Here is a 22,617-nt window from a genome sequence, read left to right as displayed (position 1 = left end):
TCCACTCGTTGGCGGGTTCAAGGCTGTGCCGACGACTCGCCTCTTTTAACCCTGCTCCGACCCGCAGTGGGTCAATAACGACCGGACGAGAAAACAACAACAAAAAAGTCAGAATTGAACGCTCCGGATACAATGGCGCACGGCTTCCTTTCTGGTCATCGTTGATTGAATTCCACTTGACTTTGCGTTCACTCGCCACACAGGTAATTCAATCAACTGTGCAATTGCCATTTTCGAAGTCTTTTTGATACATCGAAAACGACTAGAGAACCGTCTCATAAGATGCACATATTTTGCACAATTTTTCTTCTTCTTCTTCACGTGCCATGTCCTCCCAAAACATCGGATACTAGATGTCCCATTCGTACTTTGTCAAAGGCTGCTCAGAATAGTGCTCGGGTGCTGAGGCCTTACCACTGCCGAAGATTCTTTTTATTTTTCCCTGAAAATTTTCCCCTGGATTATTAGGCGCAGGAGATTGTATTTCTCGTTCCGCATTATAATTAGAGGTAGGACCGGAAACGCGCCGTCTATTGTTCCATTATTGTAAATGCTTTGTAAAAAAGTTTCGGCAAACTTTAACAATGCATTTACAACATGTGAACAATGGACAGCGCGCTCTGGGTCCGCTCTTTAATTATAATCCTGGCTATATAAACATGATTTTGGGTAAAATATCCAACGGACTTATTAATAATTGATTCTACATGCATTACATTGAATCCTGTCATAAACCATATATGTATTTAAACCATATAAACCGCGTATAATTTACAGAAGATAATATACAGAGAGTGATGAAAATATGGGTGGTGATATACAGAATGATAGTGATCCAAATAGTACACAATTAAACCGGACTATTATATACATATACGTATATATTTTTTATTTTATTTTATTGTTACAATCAATATACACTCGTCATTACAGATCGCTCCAATGCGACGAGTGTACGATAACGGTCAGAAATACAATAATACATATACAATCAGAATACATAGCATATAACAATTAATCAGTGCAGAAATAATAATCATAGATACATCTATGGATTATTTATTTTTAGATTTTTGTCTACAATTATTATTACAATTTTTATACATGTAATAAACACGAAATTATAGAGATGTCTATAGATTTCAGATTACTGTGCATAACTTTTACAAATTATACACACAGATTTTGTGACAACAGGAAATGAACTAATACCAATTTTCAGGAACCGTTTCAACAATGATCAGATAAAATTGGCAAACTCTGATAGAGAAACGATCGATTTGGAGTCACAAAACCCCCAAACCTAACCAGCAGTTTGACGAGGACAATTATATATGTATGTATATAATTGCACAAGATTAGCTCGTTTATCACTTGCCTTACTGTGCTAAAATATTCGCTAGCCACTGTGCTGGACTCTAAGCATTCAGTTAAAAGTGTGTGTTTTAAGCTAATAAAAATGCAAAATCTGCGAGGTTAATTATTGTAATCTTATATATAAAACCGAAACGGCGCCTGTAATTCGTTTCTGATTGGCTGTCGTCAAAATCGTTTCTAATTGGCTGGATTGGTCAAAGACGTTTGTGATTGGTCGTTAAATAATATTTTTTTTATTTCGATTCAAATAAATTTAATAAAAAAACAAGTGATGGTTTTTTCATGGTTCGACAATATTCTCACTACTAGATTGCATTTCCATTTCAAGTTACTTTTATTATATCCGTGCTAAAACAAAAGATATCGTCAAAAGTGGAACCGAGCGAAGCCGTGTAGCACCACTAGTTAGCTATAAACATTATTTTATCGTGTATTTAACGTCGAATAATATAAAATAAGTGCAATAAATGCAGAAGCAGAGCCGTCATTTCAATGCGAATATCATTCTCACACTGACCATTGAGCGTGGCGCGTACTGAATTCCCTCTCTTTCGCATCTGTACGAGACACGCGTACAAGAGGCTTCCTGCGAAAATAATTATTTCTGTTGATCAATTTTTTTTTATTTCCTAATGGCATAATTCGAATCATAGAGGTTTTGATGAATAATACGTAAAATATGAAGACCCTGTATTCGGTATATTTGGAGACATAAAATAAAATATAAGTCCTGGCCACTCGCTGTCAATCACAGTGTGGCAAGTATTTATAATCTAATATATAATTTCGAAGATTATGTATGTATTTTTGTTTGGGTCGTAGATTCCGTGACGTAAATTGAATTTAATAAAAAAAAAAAAAAAAAAAAATTTAAATAAAATAAAACTATTCAAATAATTTTAATAAAATGTTTACTATGAGATTGGCCATGTATAAGCGATTTATATTACAAATACCGAGCAAAGCCGGGTAAAAACACTAGTATAGTATAGTAGAATAGAATAATCTAATATATAATTTCAAATTTGTAAGTATCTTTGGTTGGGAACTTCCTAAACAAAACAAAGTTTCTATGACGACAATTCAATTGGTTGAATATTATATTTTTTTCGATTCAAATAAATTTAATAAAAAAACAAATGAATATTTACTATTAGATTCTCCATGTTTACGCTGTTTACATTACAAATACTGAGCGAAGCCGGGTAAAACAACTAGTAGTATAATAAGTAAAGGGCGTTTTGGATCTATTTACAAAGCTAGAGTTAAAAAAAAGGTTCTTCATAAAATTGGAAAACGCACAGCGAACAATTAACAATGAACGGCACGCTTCGGGTCCGATCTCTAATAATAAGTTACATTTCACAATATGCATAGGTTCATTCTAAAATATTGTATTATCGAATGTATGTCAATCAACTGCAGCTATGTATGACCTAATCAGATACAAAAAAGTAATCTTAATTAGAAAAGATAAAGCATCATAAAATATAATCCAATAAAGCAAATCTAACATTATAACCTGGTCAGGCAATTAAGGCCTCTCGCAACGTGCAAGAGTGCTAAAATATTGGCTAAAATATTGCTTACATACGGAGTAGTACCCAAAACCGCAGACTACACGTTTTGAATCTTTATCCTTACTCTGCCCCAAAATTTAAATGACTTAGCTGAATTATGGGCATACAATTTTACATACATAGTATATACTTCCTGTGAGACGTTCCCACCGTTCATTTCAACAATGCCACCAACTTAATTTATGCGTGCACACTTTTTGACGTTTCGAAACGAAACCTTCGTCCTTTTTTTTCCCTCCTTATTAAATCGTTCTTCCTGTGCGTGTATCTATCTCTCGATCGTTTGTGTGCATTTTAAACGTCGTTGCACTCGCAATTGTCGCGGTTCAACGACTCGTCATTGTGAAACTTCCTCCTTTGGTCTCCACAACTTTGCTCCTCACATTGACAGTATCGTTAAATCTTACTTTAAAAAACTCTTTTTTTACTACAGTTTTTTAACTAATACCAAAAATATTTTAATGCTCTATAATAATAATAAACTAATTTTTGGGTCAACGCAGCATGTAAACATGCTGGAGAAAATGGAAGCTAATCAAAGCAATCAGAAACTGTAGAAATATGTATTGGCCGATTACTGCCAAACGAAATCGATGACACAATACTAAAACCAATATCTGGTATTTTTTTGTATGTACCCCGCAAGTTTTATTACAAAATATGTGAATGCCTTTTCTATTTTATATTTCACTATTTCAACAACGAAGTTTTAACAGTTCTAATCTTCGACATGTGGGATGACAAAAACGAAGTGGGACGACCTTAAAATGGCTTATAAAATTTAGTATGATAAAAGGTTTGTAAATTATCGTAGCTCGGAAAAGACGCCAAAATCAGAGAGTTGAAAACAAAAATATGTAGAAGAGATCGAAAAGAGAGATTCAAACAAGCGACGAGAACGCCTTGGCCAAAGAACGAACAACGCATCAGCCATTTCAATGTTATAAGACCATTTTTATCATTCATTATATAACCTATTAGTGAATTAAAACTATATATGAGAGATAATGAGAGCCTATAATGCAAATTTTATGAGATATAGTGAGAAAATGATAAAGTTTTAGGCGTTAAACAATTACAATCTGACAAAATGTGTGAGGTACGGAAATTCAAACAAACAAGGCAGTGGTTATCTGTCACCTTCTCCAAAATTTTTGGATTCTTAAACATGTTTATTACGATTACACATATATCACCATCGACTTGGCGGATCCAATTGAAATCTTTATCGGTGGCCAAACCTCGCAAAATGGCAAAGTTTCAAAGCGATCGGAAAAATGTAGGCGGTTTGTCAGACCAATTGGCGAAGTGCAACTAATAAAAATATCTTTGTGTGTATTATCAGTAGAGGTAGGATAGGATAGTCACAGTGCTATCCATTGTTCGGCAAACCTTTAACAATGCATTTACAACCTTTGAACAATACACGGCCTCCTCAGGCTCCGGTGACTAATTATCAGTTTTGTAAAGTTGCGTTAGACCGCACGCGTTTTTTAAAACTTGACTTTCATCATTTATCATATAAACGTTGATTGATAGAACTGTACCGCTAAGCAGATATATTGCATTTGATTGATACGCTTTTAAAATATATTAGTGGTGTGCCCGTTGATATTTCAACGGTTAGTTTTGGAAAGGAATTGAAGCACACTTGGGAGATACTTGAGTCTACTAGTATGCCGGTCAATTCACATCGCCCCCTCGTTCCATCCCCGCACGGTGGCCCTGCCGTCCGTGTACAAATAAGCATTTGTCTTCGTCAGTGGTCACGGCGCGATCTCCTCCATTCTTGTGTACTATAGCGTCTCGCCCAGCTGTCCGCGTACAAATGAGCATTTTTAAGTATGTGTGCTTGTCAATGTTCACGCTATCTGTCATGATTATCGTTGTTTTCTCAAATACAGTCCATCACTCCATACAGTTATAAGCAAACTTAGGCGGCGAGGATGCTGCCATAAAATAACAATAGACCTCCATTGCCCGAGAAAGCTGGAGAGCAAAAAAAATGGTTGACAATAGTAAACCATTTTTTTGCCGTCGAGCATCGTGTCCGTCGGTCTCTGGTTATAACTAGTCACCGGAGCCTGAGGGGGCCGTGTATTGTTCAAAGGTTGTAAATGCATTGTTAAAGGTTTGCCGAACAATGGATAGCACTGTGACTATCCTACCTCTAGTTATAACCAAAGATCGTCAGACAAGTTTCTTTTGCCCACAAAAAATGGTTCACTATTGCCAACCGATTTCTAGTTACAAGTTTTCATTCTCCACATCTCATCTTATAAATTGACTAGTTGATTGTTGCCTCAAGTCGAACTGAATTTCCTCATTGTGTGAACGTTTCTTTTGCTGCATTTGGTTACCTCAAAGAATCACGATCAAAATCCAGTGACGGCTCGAGGCAGCCTCGCGCGGCTTGCCGTCCAACCCACAGACAATATGCTTCCCAATTTAGGCAAATTTAAATTTCGGTCAATTCTGCTGGATCATTCGCAGTGCGCGGCCAATTAACAAGAAGATTGCCTCCGTATTATATTCGTATTGATTTTCACACGAGATAAGAGCGTGTGCCACTATGTGGAATAGTCGTCGCGCAAATATAGATAAAATCGTCTCTTCACTTGCACCCACGCCTGAGCTAGTCACAGCTGGGAGCTGGCCATAGCTCAACACACACAATTCAAACCCAAAATTGCCCAAAACCCCTCCTACCTCGACCGCCAACCCACAACTCGTCTCTCACGAAAGTGAAGACGTCAACATCATCTTCGACCGGTTTCGTTTTCAGTCGGTACGTGTAGCATGTGAATTCGGATAGACCCAAGAGTGTGCCATGGAGTCGTTGAGACGTGACCGTGTCTCGGACTTTCGGTGATGTTGCTCTGGATCTTTGGATCTTTGTACGGGGAGAGCGAGTGCGTTCGGTGACATTTTCGAATTTGGTGTGATCTGACACATTTGATGTTCATGTCGGTGATAACGTCCACAGTTAACATGACGGCCATATCTTTCGGCAATATGTTCAGACGGAGGAAGAACAACCTGCCCGCCGATACGGTGAGTCCCTTTTCTGAATAAGTGCTCCCTAAAAAGGCGAGTCTTCTGTGGAGTATAAGTACATGAACTTTCAATTCAAATTTCATCTAGAATCTCAGAAGACTCGTTTTTTCAAGGTGTTGAATGCTGACCATATCCAAAACTGAAACATTCTTAACCACTTCATCGCCATAAGCGCACTGGTGCGCGCTCTTTCCTATTTAAGATATGACTCGAAATTAATTTTGGTTTATTCACAGTGACATGTAAAAATATCCTGTGATAGTAATGAAATTGAAAAAAAAACAGTGAATATTTTTCGTTAGTTTGGGATATATTCAAGAGGTAGTGTCAAGGGTTGGCACTAAACACATAATAAAATAATCGAATCGGTTTCTATAAACGCGTGGCGATTAAGTGATTCGACGATCAGAATCTTTTATCTAAGCTCCGCTATAGCGAAAGCTAAATTTCCTGCATAACGAATTCCAAACAAAATTGCTTTCCAGCAGTTTCCAATTTCATTATAAAGAATATTAAATGTAACGAAACAAGTTAATGGGTCTCTAAAATTCGTTGTAACGATATTTAACTGTAACATGGCACTTTATTATTTTTTATTAATATAATTCGACGATGAAATCCTAAAAAGTTTAATCAAATATTTAAGCATCATTTTCCTTTCCGAATTACGTTATTAAAAATTTGCATATTTTTCTTCGAAAATTTTAATAAGCAAAATTTAAAAAATCTTTCACTGAAATGCGTTATATTTATTTAATAATTAAACATTCATAAATCGCCAGGCGTTTCCCTAGGCCTCGTGTCGTGACCTTAAGGGAGAGTATATTATACATTAATTTGAAGTTATGATTTAATACACAGCTTATCAATCTCGTTGATACACATATGTACCTTGTTTGATATTCCCAAATAAATTGTAAAAAAAATATTTTGATTAAATTTGTATAAAAAATTTTCACCTGTGGCTCATTTTTTCAATTCTAAAACGTTGCAGATGAATTTATTTAAAAAAAATCTCTTTTGATCAATAAATATTTGAAATATCCGTCTGCGGCTTATTTTAAATATTCAATTATAGTTTTGAACCATTGTGGCATTACAGGAAACCTAATGCACCACAATGGCCTACATTTAAAAAAGAGAAGAACACAAAAACAAAATACAATATAAATGTACATGTACAAAATAAAAAGAAAAAAGCAAAAGCAGAAAAATATGATAAAAAAAAATAGTAAACGAAAAAAGGAATGGGAAAGATAAGGTGAAAAAAATCAAATAAAAGAATAAATAAAATCCTCAAATCCTATTCTTAATTTCACATTGAATATAAAGTGAGTATAATATTTATTTAAACATTAGCTTGGACCATTGTAGCATTATAGGAAAATAAGAGAGAAAAATTAAAATCATAATAATAATAGTAATAATTCATAGATTGAAAAGAAATAAAAGGTAAAATAGAAAAATACTATAAAACAAAAGAAAAATGAACATAAGGAAAAAAATCACAACGAGGCCCAAATGGAAGAGAGTAGATTCCACTCATAAATCACATTAAAATTAAGTAAATAACCATGAGCGCAGCTTACCAATATTTATTTATTTATTTATTCTAAACAGACCATTGTGGCATAACAGGAATTCCTAAAGCGCCACAATGGTCAAAAAATATAACACAAAATAACAATTAAACATAAACATGAATACATCCATACATAAACATAAAAAATAGCATTTAATAATAACAGATAAAGTAAAAATATCAAATAAAATATAACATAAGGAATGCCTTGCACCTACAGCCAGTTTCAATAAATATGTAAGAAACAACTACAAATACAAAACATCCCTGTAAGGCCCAAATGGAAATATAACAAACTTGATACAAATGTTTCCTACATGCTTTTCTTAATCGCAAGTCGATACTTTCTATCGAATCTGAAGGTGCCACAAACTGAAAAAGGTTAAGAATTACTACTGTAAGAGTTCTTGAATGTGAATTAAAAAAAAAAGTAATGCATCATTAAACTGTATGCCAATCCGCTCGAGAATAGCATGTGCTGGCTTAAGCAGAGCCACACCATTTTATAATACGTTCTGTTTACGTTCCGCACGAAGGACAATAAAATTACTTTGTTTACGTTGGAACCTTCCCAGCTGACCTCTGCGGTTCAAAACTAAACTGTAAACAATGTTTCAACCGTTACGTTACGCGTAATTCACTCTTTTTTTGTGTTTCGATCAGCAGGGCAAGGAGGCTGTAGTGTCTCCCCCGACAACCGAGGGTCCTCCAACGACGACGGTGGCTGCGACCCCCCCGACGACCCGCCCCCCGGCCCTCGCAGCCCCCACCCAGCAGAGGAGAGACAAACGACACACCAGCTCAAGATTCAACCTGTCGGAGAACCGAGAACTGGTGGCCCTGCCCAAGTTTGAAAGTCAGTATACAAATTTCAATAACCACTCTTTTACTCCATTTTTTTCCTTCCATACACCCAGTAGATTTTAGTAAATATATTCACACAAGGACAATATACATTACAATACGAAAAAACCAATCACATTCCGTATTCCTAAAGGGGGGCATTCAAAACAAATCTTTCATTGAGTCTCTGGCTACGAAATGTGTCGTAATGCCACGACAAATGTATCGAGAGAAGACCCTCGATGTTCCTGAGAATATTTTGTCATGTGCGATTCTGGTCAAAGTTTTTAGATTATAATGTATATCTACTAAATTTTTAGCTAGCTGCATAACTAGGTGATTACCAGAGATCGGCGCGGAAATGCGCCAGCACAGAAAAAAATGGGATCCTTTTGTCAATTTCTATTGTTCTATTGTTAATAGAAATTGACAAAAGGATGATTACTAGAGAGCGGAATCTGAAGGGGCTGTTTATTGTTCAAAGATTGTAAATGCATTGTTAAAGGTTTGCCGAACCTTTTTTACAAAGGATTTACAACAATGGAACAATAGGCGGCACGTTTCCGGCCCCTTCAGATTCCGACCTCTAGTGATTACTATTGACAAGAGGCTCGAAGGCTAAAAAAAAATGGTTCACTATTGTCAACCTTTTTTTTAACCTCTCGGTGGTTAGTATTAATGTATAACTAAAGGGCCATAAAATAACAATAGACCTTTCCATTGTCCGAGTTAGCAGGAGAGCACAAAAAATGGTTGACAATAGAAATTTACATAATTATTAAAGGATTTACATCGCTGCCTTGAACTTTCCCGTGTGATAATTTTTGCCATAGTACTTTAATTTTACTATATTTTTATCAAAAAATGAAATCCCAAGTTCAAAAAATAATTTATTCTGACTATTTATGCTGTGTTGCTGGTCAGACTTGGATATTTGTGACTCCAAGTCGATCGTTTCCCACCATAGTTTACCAATTTATCTGATTTCATTATTGAAACGGTTCCTCGTCAAATCGGCAAAAACCATCCTACCCACTGTGTCACCACTATTTTTTTTTATTCAATCAATCATCCACACTCTAATCATGTCTAACATATGGCTCCAACTCGACGATTGTGCTATACAGATTAAGAATTATTTAACCTGGTTTAAACCCATTTATTAAACACGAAATCTGTGGTCAAACGATTAACAGCCAAAAAGACATCTGTGGACAAAATTTTGTAGCATTTTCGAACTCGAATTTGCCAACTTGTTGGAACCTATTGAATGAAATCAGATAAATTGACAAACTCTGATAGAAAAAGATCGACCTTGGAGTCACATATCCAAGTTCTGACCAGCAGCACACACCAGGAATAGAACCTGTGACCACACAATTGAAAGAATTACATGCTAACCATTCATCTATGCCGTTGGTTGAATATGATTTCAAAATGTATACACACTGTACAAATTTAATACCTGGAACATAACACTGAACAAATTTAATAACATCTTAGAAACATATAAAATTGGGTCCATCGGCTATTCCGCCTTTCCCAAGTATTAAATTATTATTATATAAATTCTTAAAAGACGGCGACAAATACAACTAGGATTACTCGACGTTGTGACAGTTTATGTGCTGTCTGAAAAGTTGCTACTCTCTAAGAAATTGTATAAGACTTTTCTATCAATTTTTCTGCAAAGAAATTAAGTTATTAGTAGAGATAAATTGCACAATGCAATTTTTACCACTATGCATATGTATATTGTGAAAGGTGCTTTTTTATTTGCACTGAAAGTAATTAATATTTATTTATCATTTAAAATATTTCAATCTATTTATATGCCTGTAAATTCAACTGAGCTATGCTTTGATATATCTGCACCTTGTCGTGGCTTATCTCCATCGTTATAAAATTTAAATTTCCATATCGATGCTTATCTTATTATACAGGATTAGCGGTTTTAGTAAGAAAATTTTTAAACAATTCTTGTCAAGAAGTAGCTTGCATAATTATTGCTTAAATTCATCAAATTCTCATATGTATTTTTCAATGCGTTGTTGCTAATTTGGTATACCTACTGATATCGAACCGATCCTATCTCGCTTTATTAGGTTATTTCCCACACGTAGAAGAAAGTCAATAAGTATGGCAGCAACACCAAACCTTTATGTATTTACATATGTATAGAAGAACTGAAACACTAATTCTGAAGGAGGGGTTCAAATAATGTTTTGATATTAAAAAAATCATAATATGTTTAGATATACGTATTAAAGAAACTATACATGTTACATCTCAGAATCGCAAGTGGATATTGTATTAAATGCGCCGCAAACAATTTTTTTGTTGTTGTTAAAATAAGCAGGTGTTTATCGATTTTTATATAATTAATTGGCCAGCAGCATAGCTCGGTCGTTAAACTTCTGCTTAACACCTAGAGGCGGCGGGTTCGATCCCATGAGCTGACCTCGATTGAAAAGAATTGAAAAGAGTATATCTGTATTGCTGCTGGTCAGACCTAGATATTTGTGACTCCTGGTCGATTTTTCTTTGATTTCATTGTTGAAACGGTTCCCGATTAAAAATTGGCTAAAAATTCTTCCTACCTACTATGTCACCACTATTTGAGTATGATTATGTACAATTCATAGATGTCCCGTTAAATTGTGAGTTTAAGTCAGTGTCTCGTAATTCAGCGACTTTTATAATAAATAAAAATGCTGTATTGTTTGTAATTGGCCAGGAAGGCGCATTGGGGTTTACCTGTAAGGCCTTCCTGTTATAGCAATGTAAAAATAATTAATTAATAATATAACTAGTCTTCGGCGTTGGCTTGCTCGTCAAATATAATAGACTGCTCAATTTATATTCAAATCAAAATAGCAAAAAAGCATGATTGACAATAGAAAACCATTTTTTTGCCAAAAGCATCGTCCCAACGCCGATCTTTGATTATAAGTTATAACTCGATCGTCTACGTCACACATCCGTTTTAAATTCTGTAATTCGCGTACATTAAACATTTTTTTTTTCGAAATCTATAATTGACGGTGCATTTACCATATACTCACACGCACACACATCCCGTTTTTATATACATTATTATTAGTGTTGTGCCCGTTGATATTTTAACGGGTGGTTTCGGAAAAGGGATTGATTCAAAAATTAAAATTAAGTTTATATAAAAAATTTTATATTATAATATTTATAGTATTAAAACAAACAATTATCGTTGTAATCGTAATCGCAACTGAAATAGGAACCGAAGACGGAATAGGAACCTAAACCGGAATAGGAATCGGAACTGAAATAGGAATCTGGAACCGGGACTGACAGAGGAATCTGGAACCGGAACTGAAAAGGTAATCCGGAACCGGATCTGAAAAGGGAAACCTGATCCGAAACTGAAAAATAAATCAAAATCGATATAATATTTTTTTTTTTGACATGTCCATACTTCACGCACTCACCACAAACGTACATACATATGTATGTACATCGCATTCGTTTTTATTTATATTATTATACTACATATTACTAGTGTTGTACCCGATGAAATATCATCGTATGCGTTTTGGCATATTAAGTTATTAAATTTAAAGAAATGTGTCGGTTCTGTGTTTGATCCGCACTCGTTCGAATTTTTTTTAAATATCTTTTAAATATATTTTATTAAAAAAAATGATAAAAACTACCTACCAACCTACATTTAAACAATATAAAACACTAATAGAAAAATTAATTAATGAATTAAATATATTTTCAATAGATTTTCAATAGATGGCGGTAAATGCTCATACACTTTGCCTTGAGGAAAAATTGGTAACAAGCAGTATATATATATATATATATATATATATATATATATATATATATATATATATATATATATATATATATATATATATATATATATATATATATATATATATATATATATATATATATAAATGTTTTTTTCTTTTGTTATTATATTCGTATACGTTTTGGCTGTGGTTTAGCTGTGACGTATGTATGTATGTTGAATCGAAACGACTTGTATAGTACGGCGAGCGTTATCGGAGACAGACAGAATAGCGATATATAATATCGAAAGAGACTTTGTATTGATTGGAACTTCGTAAACAATACAAAGTTTCTATAACGACAATTAAATTGGTTGAATATTATATTTTTTTTTCGATTCAAATAAATATAATAAAAAAACAAATGAATATTTACTATTAGATTCGCCATTTTTACGCTGTTTATATTACAAATTCTGAGAGAAGCCGGGTCAAACAACTAGTTATATGCAGTGGTGTAGTCGGGCCGGGTCGCCGCCCTGGTACTTCTTTTTGAGCCAGGTCGCCGCCCTGGCACTTTGATTGATATAAAAATTGTTTTTCGAGTACGATTAAACAATATTTCGCCAAAAATTGTGTATTCCAAATATTGTTAGTGGACTCTCGTTCTAAGAATCGATGACCACAATCGAATAGTAATCTGAGCACATTCAAAACTTGTTTAATGAAATTTATTGGCTTTTTTATCTAAAACCACCCAAAACTTTGAAAGAAAACATTCTTGGAACTAGTGACCATAGGCACTTGAGGATAGATAAAATGAGGGAACTCAGCTTAAATGAATAGTCATCTGTAAATTCACATGTTAAAATTTGATAGTTTTTTGACATATGTATACATCTGTATGTACATGGTTTTAGGCAGCATTGCTAAAAGGAAATGTTGCTATTAACACACAAACACGGGTTTTGCAAAATCAAAGATATTGAAGAGGATGCATTATGGAAGTTTTTATAAAATATAAGAAAATATATCATAATTTCAACAAGTAAGACTATTTGTTTTAATAATTTTAATATTTGAACTACCAATATTAGGATACAACCTTTTTTTTTAGTAAGGAAAATAGTGGGGGGGGGGGGGGTGTAAAAATTAAACACCGACCTGGTTCTTTTTTATTTAGCACTACACCACTGGTTATATGTATATCAGTGGCGTGCGGTGAAATTCTCTTTTTTTACATACCTCCTTTACGTTTCACTTACGATTACAATTCAGGAAAAAGTTTGCCTCTTATCCGACGGTTTTCATACTTTGCCATATTGCTCATTTTAGTCATCAATATAAGTAAATGGATCCTCCGCCATTACGATGGTGCAAAAATATCGTGTAAGACGCGTTTGAAATTTGAATTTCTGAAAAGTGCCTGACGTCTATCCAGTTATTAGTTTTAAACATAAATGGCGGTAGTAAAATAAAATTATTGGTATTTTTATTCAAAATAATAATTTTATATACAAATTATAGAAGAGGTATGTTTTTAAAAAACTTTTTTTTATTATTGTCATACAGCCTTACTTAATGTGCACGGGCAGGATACAAGAGGAACAGCCTGTTCCTCTTGTATCCTGCTCGCGCACATTAAGTAAGGCTGTACGACAAAGAGAAAGAATTTTACGGCACGCCACTGATGTATATACATATGATTGTTATTCATAGTAAAATCAAAATAATAATATTAAAACAAGAATGTAATATAGCACTGCTTATATAGCAATACGACACTTCACCTGCCTTTTTTACATGAGTTTGCATTTACAGACTAAAAAAAAATGCACTTTGGACTTTTTTTCAAGTGATTCTCTCAATAGACCCATCATCTTGGCAATCACTGGCGCTAGCGCCGCCTATGTACGCGGATTAATAACCGTCATTATTATTAGCAGTGTTGCTAAAATTTAACGGCGATGTTGAATCAACGCCTACGCCATACTTTTGGCAAACAGACACGATGTGCTCAAATATTCTTCGGCAAATATAATATGTATTTGGAGAGATCAACGACGATGCGACATAGTATGTATGTGGACAATTGTTCTACGTGTTTGGTATATTTAATCAGAATATCGATAGTCGTAAAACCGTTGTCTTTGACCTACAAAATGGCGGGAAGTTCTCCTAGTACATGATTGCATTTTTTTTTTTCAATTAAATGCGCATTACGTATGAGCTACATTTTGAACATATGTAATTTCATGCATTAATTCAATGCCAATATATATTCTAAACAAATTCATAATATGAAAATAGCCTGTTTGTTGTTTTAAAAAAAAAAAACACTTGAAAGTTGAAAATAAAAAGTTTGAAAATATATCGATAGATGTCTCAATATTTTGTTAATTATACATTATAAATATTCTTTACTTCTCGTTTAAAAATCTTTTTTTGTTTGTTTTTTTTTCCATTTTGAATATTTAATACGTTTTTAATTAATAATTATTAATCGGATGATCGATTTTCGCCATGTGCGACTTTCACACGCCAATTAAACATTTGGTTATGTATTCAATATATAGAATTACGGTCGTCTTTTGACACTTCCATATACTGTGACCTTGTATTCAATAATCCACATTCGGTATGTTGACTCGTAATGGAAAAATCGATTGTTTTTCCCGTCTAGAACTTTTCCGAATGACGTACAAAACTTGACGCGACTCAACTCACCTAAGGCTATTTTTATACCCGTCTTTGATAGTTGTTTACATTTTTCGATTTTATACGGAAAATCGAATCTAGACCGTCGCGATGACAGTTATGGAAAATCGGACTCGTTCTATCAGCTGGTCGCCGATCGATGTCTGATACGTCATAGCGGAACATCACAATGCGTTCGTTGACTTCAGACGTCTTCGTTTAATATGACGTAGAATTATAAAGCTTGGTAGACTTACTAGATATATTATGAAAACACGACATTTAGTAGCTTTCCGTTAGTTTGATTTTTTAATATATTTATCGAATAGCTTAGTGCTTTCAATTAAATAATACAGAAGAAAGGAAATAAGTGAAAATGAACTTCGATTAAAATTCAACCCTGATTCTATTCAGCATATGTATGTATATGCACATGCTGAATAGAATCTGTGCCTACTAAATATATGCCCAAGGGTCAAACTCCCTCATAAATAAAGTTATTGTTCAGATACATTTTGAATTGGATCTTTTATTTTGTAATGCACGACTATTTAATGTGACGGCCGGGAAGGAAGTAAAACGTGGCCACCAATATGGTCTAATCGGTCCCAACTCGCAGGATGGCGACCCAAACTCAACCATGTCGTAAACTTCTTTATATATAGAGAGTCACCCTATCAGCCTCCCCTCTCCTTCCTTCAGAATTGCCTCACAGACCTAAACTGTTTCATAATCAGTGTGCATTTAGTAGATTTTGCATAAAGTTTTATATTTCTAGGACACAAGGCGTACACAAAGACACATTAAGGTATCCCACCGTCCAAACTAGTATACAGACACGCTGATTCACATTGTGCGTTGTCCCATTGAGTCTAGACTAGGACTGCCATACGCCCTGGCTTATAGATCTGTTTCCCAGTCCATGAATTGTCCCAGTTTTCTATCTATCAGTCAGTTAGTCAGACAAAACAAATAAATGTTAGAATGAAAGGTGTAAGGATGGCTGGGGTCCAAAGACAAGTGCGAATACGAGTCGCCAGAGCTAACCATATCTTCGTTCCGTGTGACCAATTCACCGGGTGACTTGCTATTACTTAATTGTATAGACAGAGCCGTGCGAAGAGAGTGACGATCCGGGGCTTAGGGGATCTAGGGGTGCCAAAACTCTCATCCATCGCACCTCACACATTTTTACAAGGCTCTTTTATATTTCACTTCGCTAACGATTCAGTATCTATTCCTACAGTCTTCCGATCGTTTTGAAACTTTGTCATTTTGCGCGGTTTGGTCAACGATGGAAATTTAAGTCGATTTCGATAATTCGATGGTGAAAACTAACCGTAATAAAGACGTCTAAATTTGCGGAATTTTTGGAGACGGTGACGTTCAATAGCCAGTAGCCTTATATGATTGACTCTCCGCCACCCACTCATCTTGTCAGATTTCAATTATTTATTATTATTTTGTCCACATATCTTCCTTGCGGAAATACTTTCACCCTTTTACATTTCCTTGGGTACTACTCCAGCACTCCCTTTGTACACCTCCTTCTGGGGGGGGGGGAGGGGGCAAAATTTTTAACCAGTAAGGAATGACTTTCTGGTGTATTATATTTAAAAAAAAAATGAGTGTATATGAATTTTAACTATTTCTGTTAATCATTTTTTTATTTATATATTTTATTGATAAAATTAATAGTAAAGTAATTTTAAAAAATCTATTAAGAGATTTTGGTATAAACGCATATTTATAAAGTACAAAATAATCTCCTGAAAATACATTGAACTTTTTTTAACTAAAAATATAAAATAAGCATTAAATAAATGCTGAAAACTATAATGTTATTATTATAATATCATTTTATTTACAATACCATTTTATTCATAATAATACATTAAACAACGTGGATAGTCCCGTTTAAATCTAGGGGGGCGACTGTCCACCCCAGCCCCCCCAAATTTCGCCCCTGTAGTTTAGTATAAATAACTCGCAAGCTAAGAAAATTCAAATAAAACTGCCAGTTTGTTGATTGCAGTTGAAATCGAAATTAAATTTACAATCGTCCCGATTGACATCTCGACAATTATGGCAGCCCTAGTCTAGACGCAATATAAAAAAACCGTCGATTTTTCTTTTTTTTAAACATAAACATAAACATCGGCCATCTGATATTTTATTACGCTGGAAATTCGATTGCAATTCATCGTCAACAGGAGGGTCGAAAGCGACAGGAGGGGTCGAAAGGTAGAGTACGGTAGTAGAGAGTGGAGTACATATGGGAGAGGTAGAGCGTAGGGTAGGCAGTGTAGGAGTCGGCCGTATCGCGCGCACCGTATATCGATTTTCGCCAGGGGGAGGGCCAGAAGCCGACAACCACACTCCAGTCTACTCCAGCCACCAGCCAACACCCCTCCTGCTTCTGTGATGACTCCTACGACCCACCCGCGTCGCGACAGCTTTCTCACCCCCGACTCCACTCACAATTAGGAGCCGTCAATCGTCTGGGCCGCACCCCCTCCGCGCCACCATTTTCCCCTGATCGATACGTGAAAAACACCGGCGTCCCGAATGTGCCATGGTCCACACTGGTCTCTCCGCATACGCCGGGTTGACCCGAGCGATGTTCTTCAAAGACAGGGACAAAAGTAAGGAGAAAACTGCGAGCAAACCAGCGGTCGAGAAGCCGGGCTTCGTGCAGAAAGCCAGCGTATCCCCACTGGGCATTCCAAAATCCCCTTCCTTCCACTCGGGCCTGGACCTGGTGGCCGCCGCGGAGCCTCCAGACACGAAAAGACCAGACACGGCCGTGGATCTTGCCAAGTCCTTCCGCTTCGCAAGCTTCACCTTCGGCAAAGAGATGAATCCCTCAGGAGCTCAACCCTCAAACACCACCACCACAACCACCACTACGCCTACGCCGAACGGCACCAACGGAAAGAACCAACAGAACGGTGTACCAAACCCCACCAACCAATCCAACGTCGATGATCCGCCAGATATTTGCATCAAAACCCGTGACAGAAACTATTATCACACTAACGTGCAAGATTTAATACAGTTGCCTCTGCTTCGAGGTACACACGCACACACACACACACATATACACCCACCCTCGACCCAAAACTTTTCCAATTATATAACATATATCGTTTCAATCCTTTCAGATACTCCCCTGAACGATCGCAACGACCTGTACGTGCAGAAGTTGAGGCAGTGCTGCGTTCTGTTCGACTTTGCTTCAGAGCCTTTGTCCGATCTTAAATGGAAGGACGTCAAGAGGACCACACTGATCGAGCTCGTCGAATACACTTCGATGCTCAAAGGATTGATCCCACCTGAAATCTATCCCGATATCATCAATATGGTGAGCTTTACTTCGTAAATGAAAACACTTAGGGTGAAAACACACTGAGTGGTATAGGACGTCATTTGGCCTTGACTTCCAGCTGTGACCGTAGACAGTGGGTGTTCCCCAAACCGAACTCAGGTGTACTTGCGCGTGCAGAATGTATATGTTTGGGAAGTCGCACGTATATGCAACCGACAAGTTTCTCCTACATTTCTTCAAATATGGGATTCACCTTTATCGATCACTGTCAATCAAGGATAAAATTTCACCGAAAACACTCCAGGGGGTGATTTTTGGGACTGGGTACCATGTATATGGGCAGGGGTGTTGCATTTTTTTTGTATGTTTAAAAGTATCTATAAAAAAAAAAATGTACTACATACCACTCAGTGTGTTTTCGTCCTTAGAGTTTTTCAAAGCTCCCATTCACTTTATAGTCAATATTGTTGCTTGTTTTTAGTTTGCGATCAATCTATTCCGTACTTTGCCGCCATCGTCGAATCCCAACGGTGCAGAGTTTGATCCGGAAGAAGACGAACCAACTCTGGAAGCTGCTTGGCCTCATCTCCAACTCGTATATGAGATATTTCTTCTGCTTTTGGACTCTTCATATTTGCAAACGAACGCTGCAAAGAAGTATATCGATCAAAAGTTTGTCTTACAGGTGCGAATTTCTGAGGAAACGTGTTACTTATCACAGTCTATTAATGCAACATAAGCAATTTATTTATCTTTTATTACATTTTCAGCTTTTAGAATTGTTTGACTCTGAAGATCCTAGAGAAAGAGACTTTCTCAAAACAATCCTTCACAGAGTGTACGGGAAATTCCTCAACCTCCGGCCTTTTATTCGAAGTCATATCAACAATGTATTCATTAGGTAAATACTCGTTATAATTATTGCATCATTTTTTTTTTTAATCCATTACTAAATCTATACTATTTTCTAGGTTCATTTACGAAACGGAACATCACAACGGCATAGCTGAACTTTTAGAAATTTTAGGGTCAATTATCAATGGCTTTGCGCTTCCGTTAAAGGAAGAGCATAAAGTATTTCTATTGAAGGTATGATGAAATTTCAACTATGGTTGAAAATGTTCAGAAGAATATTTTATACTAAAATCGACTGTGATTATTTCAGATCTTACTCCCTCTTCACAAAGTGAAATCGCTATCGGTGTTTCATCCACAGTTAGCGTATTGTGTCGTACAATTCTTGGAAAAAGATCCGTCACTCACACAACCTGTCATTAGGTAAGTTTTAATTTTTAAATTAACCTTTACAACCCGCTAGTCACTATCGATCGGTCTTGATTATTTTCTGAAAGGCCGTTTTTTTTAAATACGATATACGTAAATTCAGAGTACCATTTATCGGCCCGGCAAATAAAAAGAATGCCCCTCTCTAAAATAACTCGCACGACAGATTCGGTTTTCTCCCAGAAAATCAAACGTCAAATGGGTTGCCAGTAATAAAAATAAAAACCGACCCTAACAAACTAATCTTAAATGAATAGAGCCAACCCTAACTTAACCTAATCTAACCTAACCCTTAAATAAATAACTGTTGTCTGCTAAGATATTACGATTACCCAGTGAAAATGTAACTGGTTATGATTTCACTGAGACGTCAAATTTTTTTTTTACTGACAGCCTGTTTGAAATGATTTTAATTTGATATTAAAATATCGTTTTGACATTTTTCATGTAATTTATTTTGCAGCCGTGCCAAAAATATGATCTCCTAATTTATTAGATCATATTTTAGCATTATCGTATCAAAATGACTTACTGAACACATTGTAATCAGTTTATATGTAAATATTTTTATACAATCAAAATATTAATATGAACTTTGACTTTATAATGGATTTCAAGCATACGTAGTTGCATAAACATTTTAACAATTCGTCAATCATAAAGTATTTTGAAGGGATCGCAAGTATCATATATACATATAATATCGCTATTATATGTGTCTGTCTGTCTGAGATAATGCTCGCCGTACTATAATAGTCATTTCGATTCGACATATATGTATATGTACGTCACAGCTAAACCACTCCCAACAAAACGTATATATGTTTGTACGAATATAATAACAAAAGAAAAAACTTCTATATATGCTGTTTGCTACCAATGTTTCCTCCAAGTAAATAAACGGTGCTAAGTCTCTGAGCACTTACCGCCATCTATTAAAAATTTATTTAATTAATTAATTTTTCTATTGGTTTTTTATATTGTTTATATGTAGGTAGGTAGGTAGTTTTGACCTTTTTTTTCTTATTAAATAATTAAATATATTTAAAAGGTATTTGAAAAAAATTCAACCGCATGCGGATCGAACACAGAACCGTTACATTTATTTTAATTTTTTTTTATTTAATAACTTCTATGCCAACACCCATGCGATGTTATTTCATCGAGTACAACACTAGTTTAGTAACAATAATAATGATGCCAATTTTGTTTGAACTATTTCAACTCTAAATTAACTAAAAAGTTAAAATTATATATATAAATAAATAAATAATTGTCATATGAATTCGGCAAGTTGTTTTTTTTTAATACTTGGGAAAGGCGACATAGCCGATGGAGCCAATTGTATATTTTCCCATTATGCCAATTCGGGTTTATCCCTGTGCGAACCTTTGGCATTAAATTTGTACATATATGAATTAGGAACCGTTTCAACAATGAAATCAGATAAGTTGGCAAACTCTAATAGGAAACGATCGACTTGGAATCACAAGTATCAAAGTCTGACCAGCAGCACTAAAAAAATACTCGGAATAAATTCTTTTCAGTCGAGATTTATCCAGGGAATCGAACTCGGCAACCTCTCGGTGGTTAGCATTAACGCAACCACTGTTCAAATGTTGCCAGCTGCTATAAGAATAGAAATTAGAACAAATTGTCGATTTTTGTCATCAATTTCAGGCTAACTGCCAACAAAATCCGAATGGAAACGGTTAACATCCATCGAACGCTTTCTTTTTATTACAGATCGCTTTTGAAATTTTGGCCAAAGACGCACTCGCCCAAAGAAGTCATGTTCTTGAACGAGATGGAGGAGCTGTTGGACGTGATCGAACCGTTAGAATTTCAAAAAGTCATGTATCCCCTTTTCAGACAACTCGCCAAATGCGTGTCCAGTCCGCACTTCCAAGTATGTATTGAACTTTGAAAGTACTTTCACTCTGAATTACTGATTTGATTATGAGTTTTATTAAAGGTGGCCGAGCGAGCACTGTACTATTGGAACAACGAGTATATAATGTCGCTGATCTCCGACAACGCGACGCACATCATGCCTATCATGTTCCCGGCGCTGTATCGCAACTCTAAAAGTCATTGGAACAAGACGATACATGGTCTCATATACAACGCGCTCAAATTGTTCATGGAAATGAATCAAATACTGTTCAACGAGTGCACGCAGCGGTACAAGGAAGAAAAACAAAAGTAATACTGCAATACATTATTCAATTTATTTGACTTAAATGGTATATACATATGTTAGAGTTGAAGTTTATTTTCAGTTGTAATATATTTTGATTAGTTGGAATATATTCCGTCTAACCCACGTAAGTTGATTCTTTTGGCGAATTACATTCCAAATGGTCAAAATATATTACAACTAAAAATACAGTTCAACTATCAGTTGGTGCAAGGTAAGATGGAGAGGTTAGGTTTTCGTGAAAACGTCAATCGACCAGTAAATTAAGTTGGAAAGTCACATATTTGTTTTGAACACATTCTTAGAGTTATCGTAATACGGTACTCATTACCTTTATTCGTAATATCTAGCAAATATATAATATATATAATAACGCATTGTTGAATTCTAAAACATTCATAAAAACATCAGATCTGTCAAAATTCAACTGTTATATTACAACTGGCGCACATTGTTGAAAGTGTATTTGCGCTTGTACATAGACATATAATTTACTAGTTGAATTGTATTCGAATATTACGTCTACGCATACGCCGTAAGGCGTGTGTTGTGTTGAATGTTGAAATGAAAATTGAAAGCGAACGTTGAAGACGAAAACAATTAAGTGAAGACATAGCTAATACATTTTACACATGTCTAATAACCACATTTGAGTCGCTAGAATCTGAGAGTCTGGTTGCGTCAAATAAACTGCACGATGATCCATCGGCTTGGCTCATATATTTTTTTTATTTTATTTCATAGAACATGAACACTTGCCTTTACAGATCGCTTCAAAGCGACGAGTGCACTTAACAGATACAATACAATCAATATACATAAGCATTTTATACAATGCGCATTCATACAAACATCCATTGTCACATATATGGAGAAATTTTTGCAGCATT

At 35.4% G+C, this 22,617-nt stretch overlaps 1 protein-coding gene across 6 annotated transcripts in view; it reads left to right on the top strand.

Moving 5' to 3' along the window:
• The window catches only part of LOC143921043 (serine/threonine-protein phosphatase 2A 56 kDa regulatory subunit gamma isoform-like), a 60,502-nt gene that overhangs the window by 34,867 nt on the left and 3,018 nt on the right, over nucleotides 1–22,617 (top strand). For 2 of the 6 annotated variants that reach the window (XM_077444143.1, XM_077444142.1), the window contains exons 4-11: nucleotides 8,260–8,452; nucleotides 18,080–18,279; nucleotides 18,725–18,928; nucleotides 19,014–19,144; nucleotides 19,215–19,332; nucleotides 19,409–19,521; nucleotides 21,274–21,436; nucleotides 21,503–21,732. In XM_077444143.1, the coding sequence (XP_077300269.1) occupies nucleotides 8,260–8,452; nucleotides 18,080–18,279; nucleotides 18,725–18,928; nucleotides 19,014–19,144; nucleotides 19,215–19,332; nucleotides 19,409–19,521; nucleotides 21,274–21,436; nucleotides 21,503–21,732 (1,352 nt within the window). Of the gene's footprint in view, nucleotides 1–5,742; nucleotides 6,012–8,259; nucleotides 8,453–18,079; nucleotides 18,280–18,724; nucleotides 18,929–19,013; nucleotides 19,145–19,214; nucleotides 19,333–19,408; nucleotides 19,522–21,273; nucleotides 21,437–21,502; nucleotides 21,733–22,617 lie in introns of those variants that run through there. The other 4 variants (XM_077444144.1, XM_077444145.1, XM_077444147.1 and 1 more) reach the window with 3 other exon arrangements.

This window comes from Arctopsyche grandis, chromosome 13 (assembly GCF_051622035.1).
Source record: "Arctopsyche grandis isolate Sample6627 chromosome 13, ASM5162203v2, whole genome shotgun sequence".
In the NCBI taxonomy this organism is placed as follows: domain Eukaryota; kingdom Metazoa; phylum Arthropoda; class Insecta; order Trichoptera; family Hydropsychidae; genus Arctopsyche; species Arctopsyche grandis.
This window is presented reverse-complemented; position numbering and strand designations above follow the sequence as displayed.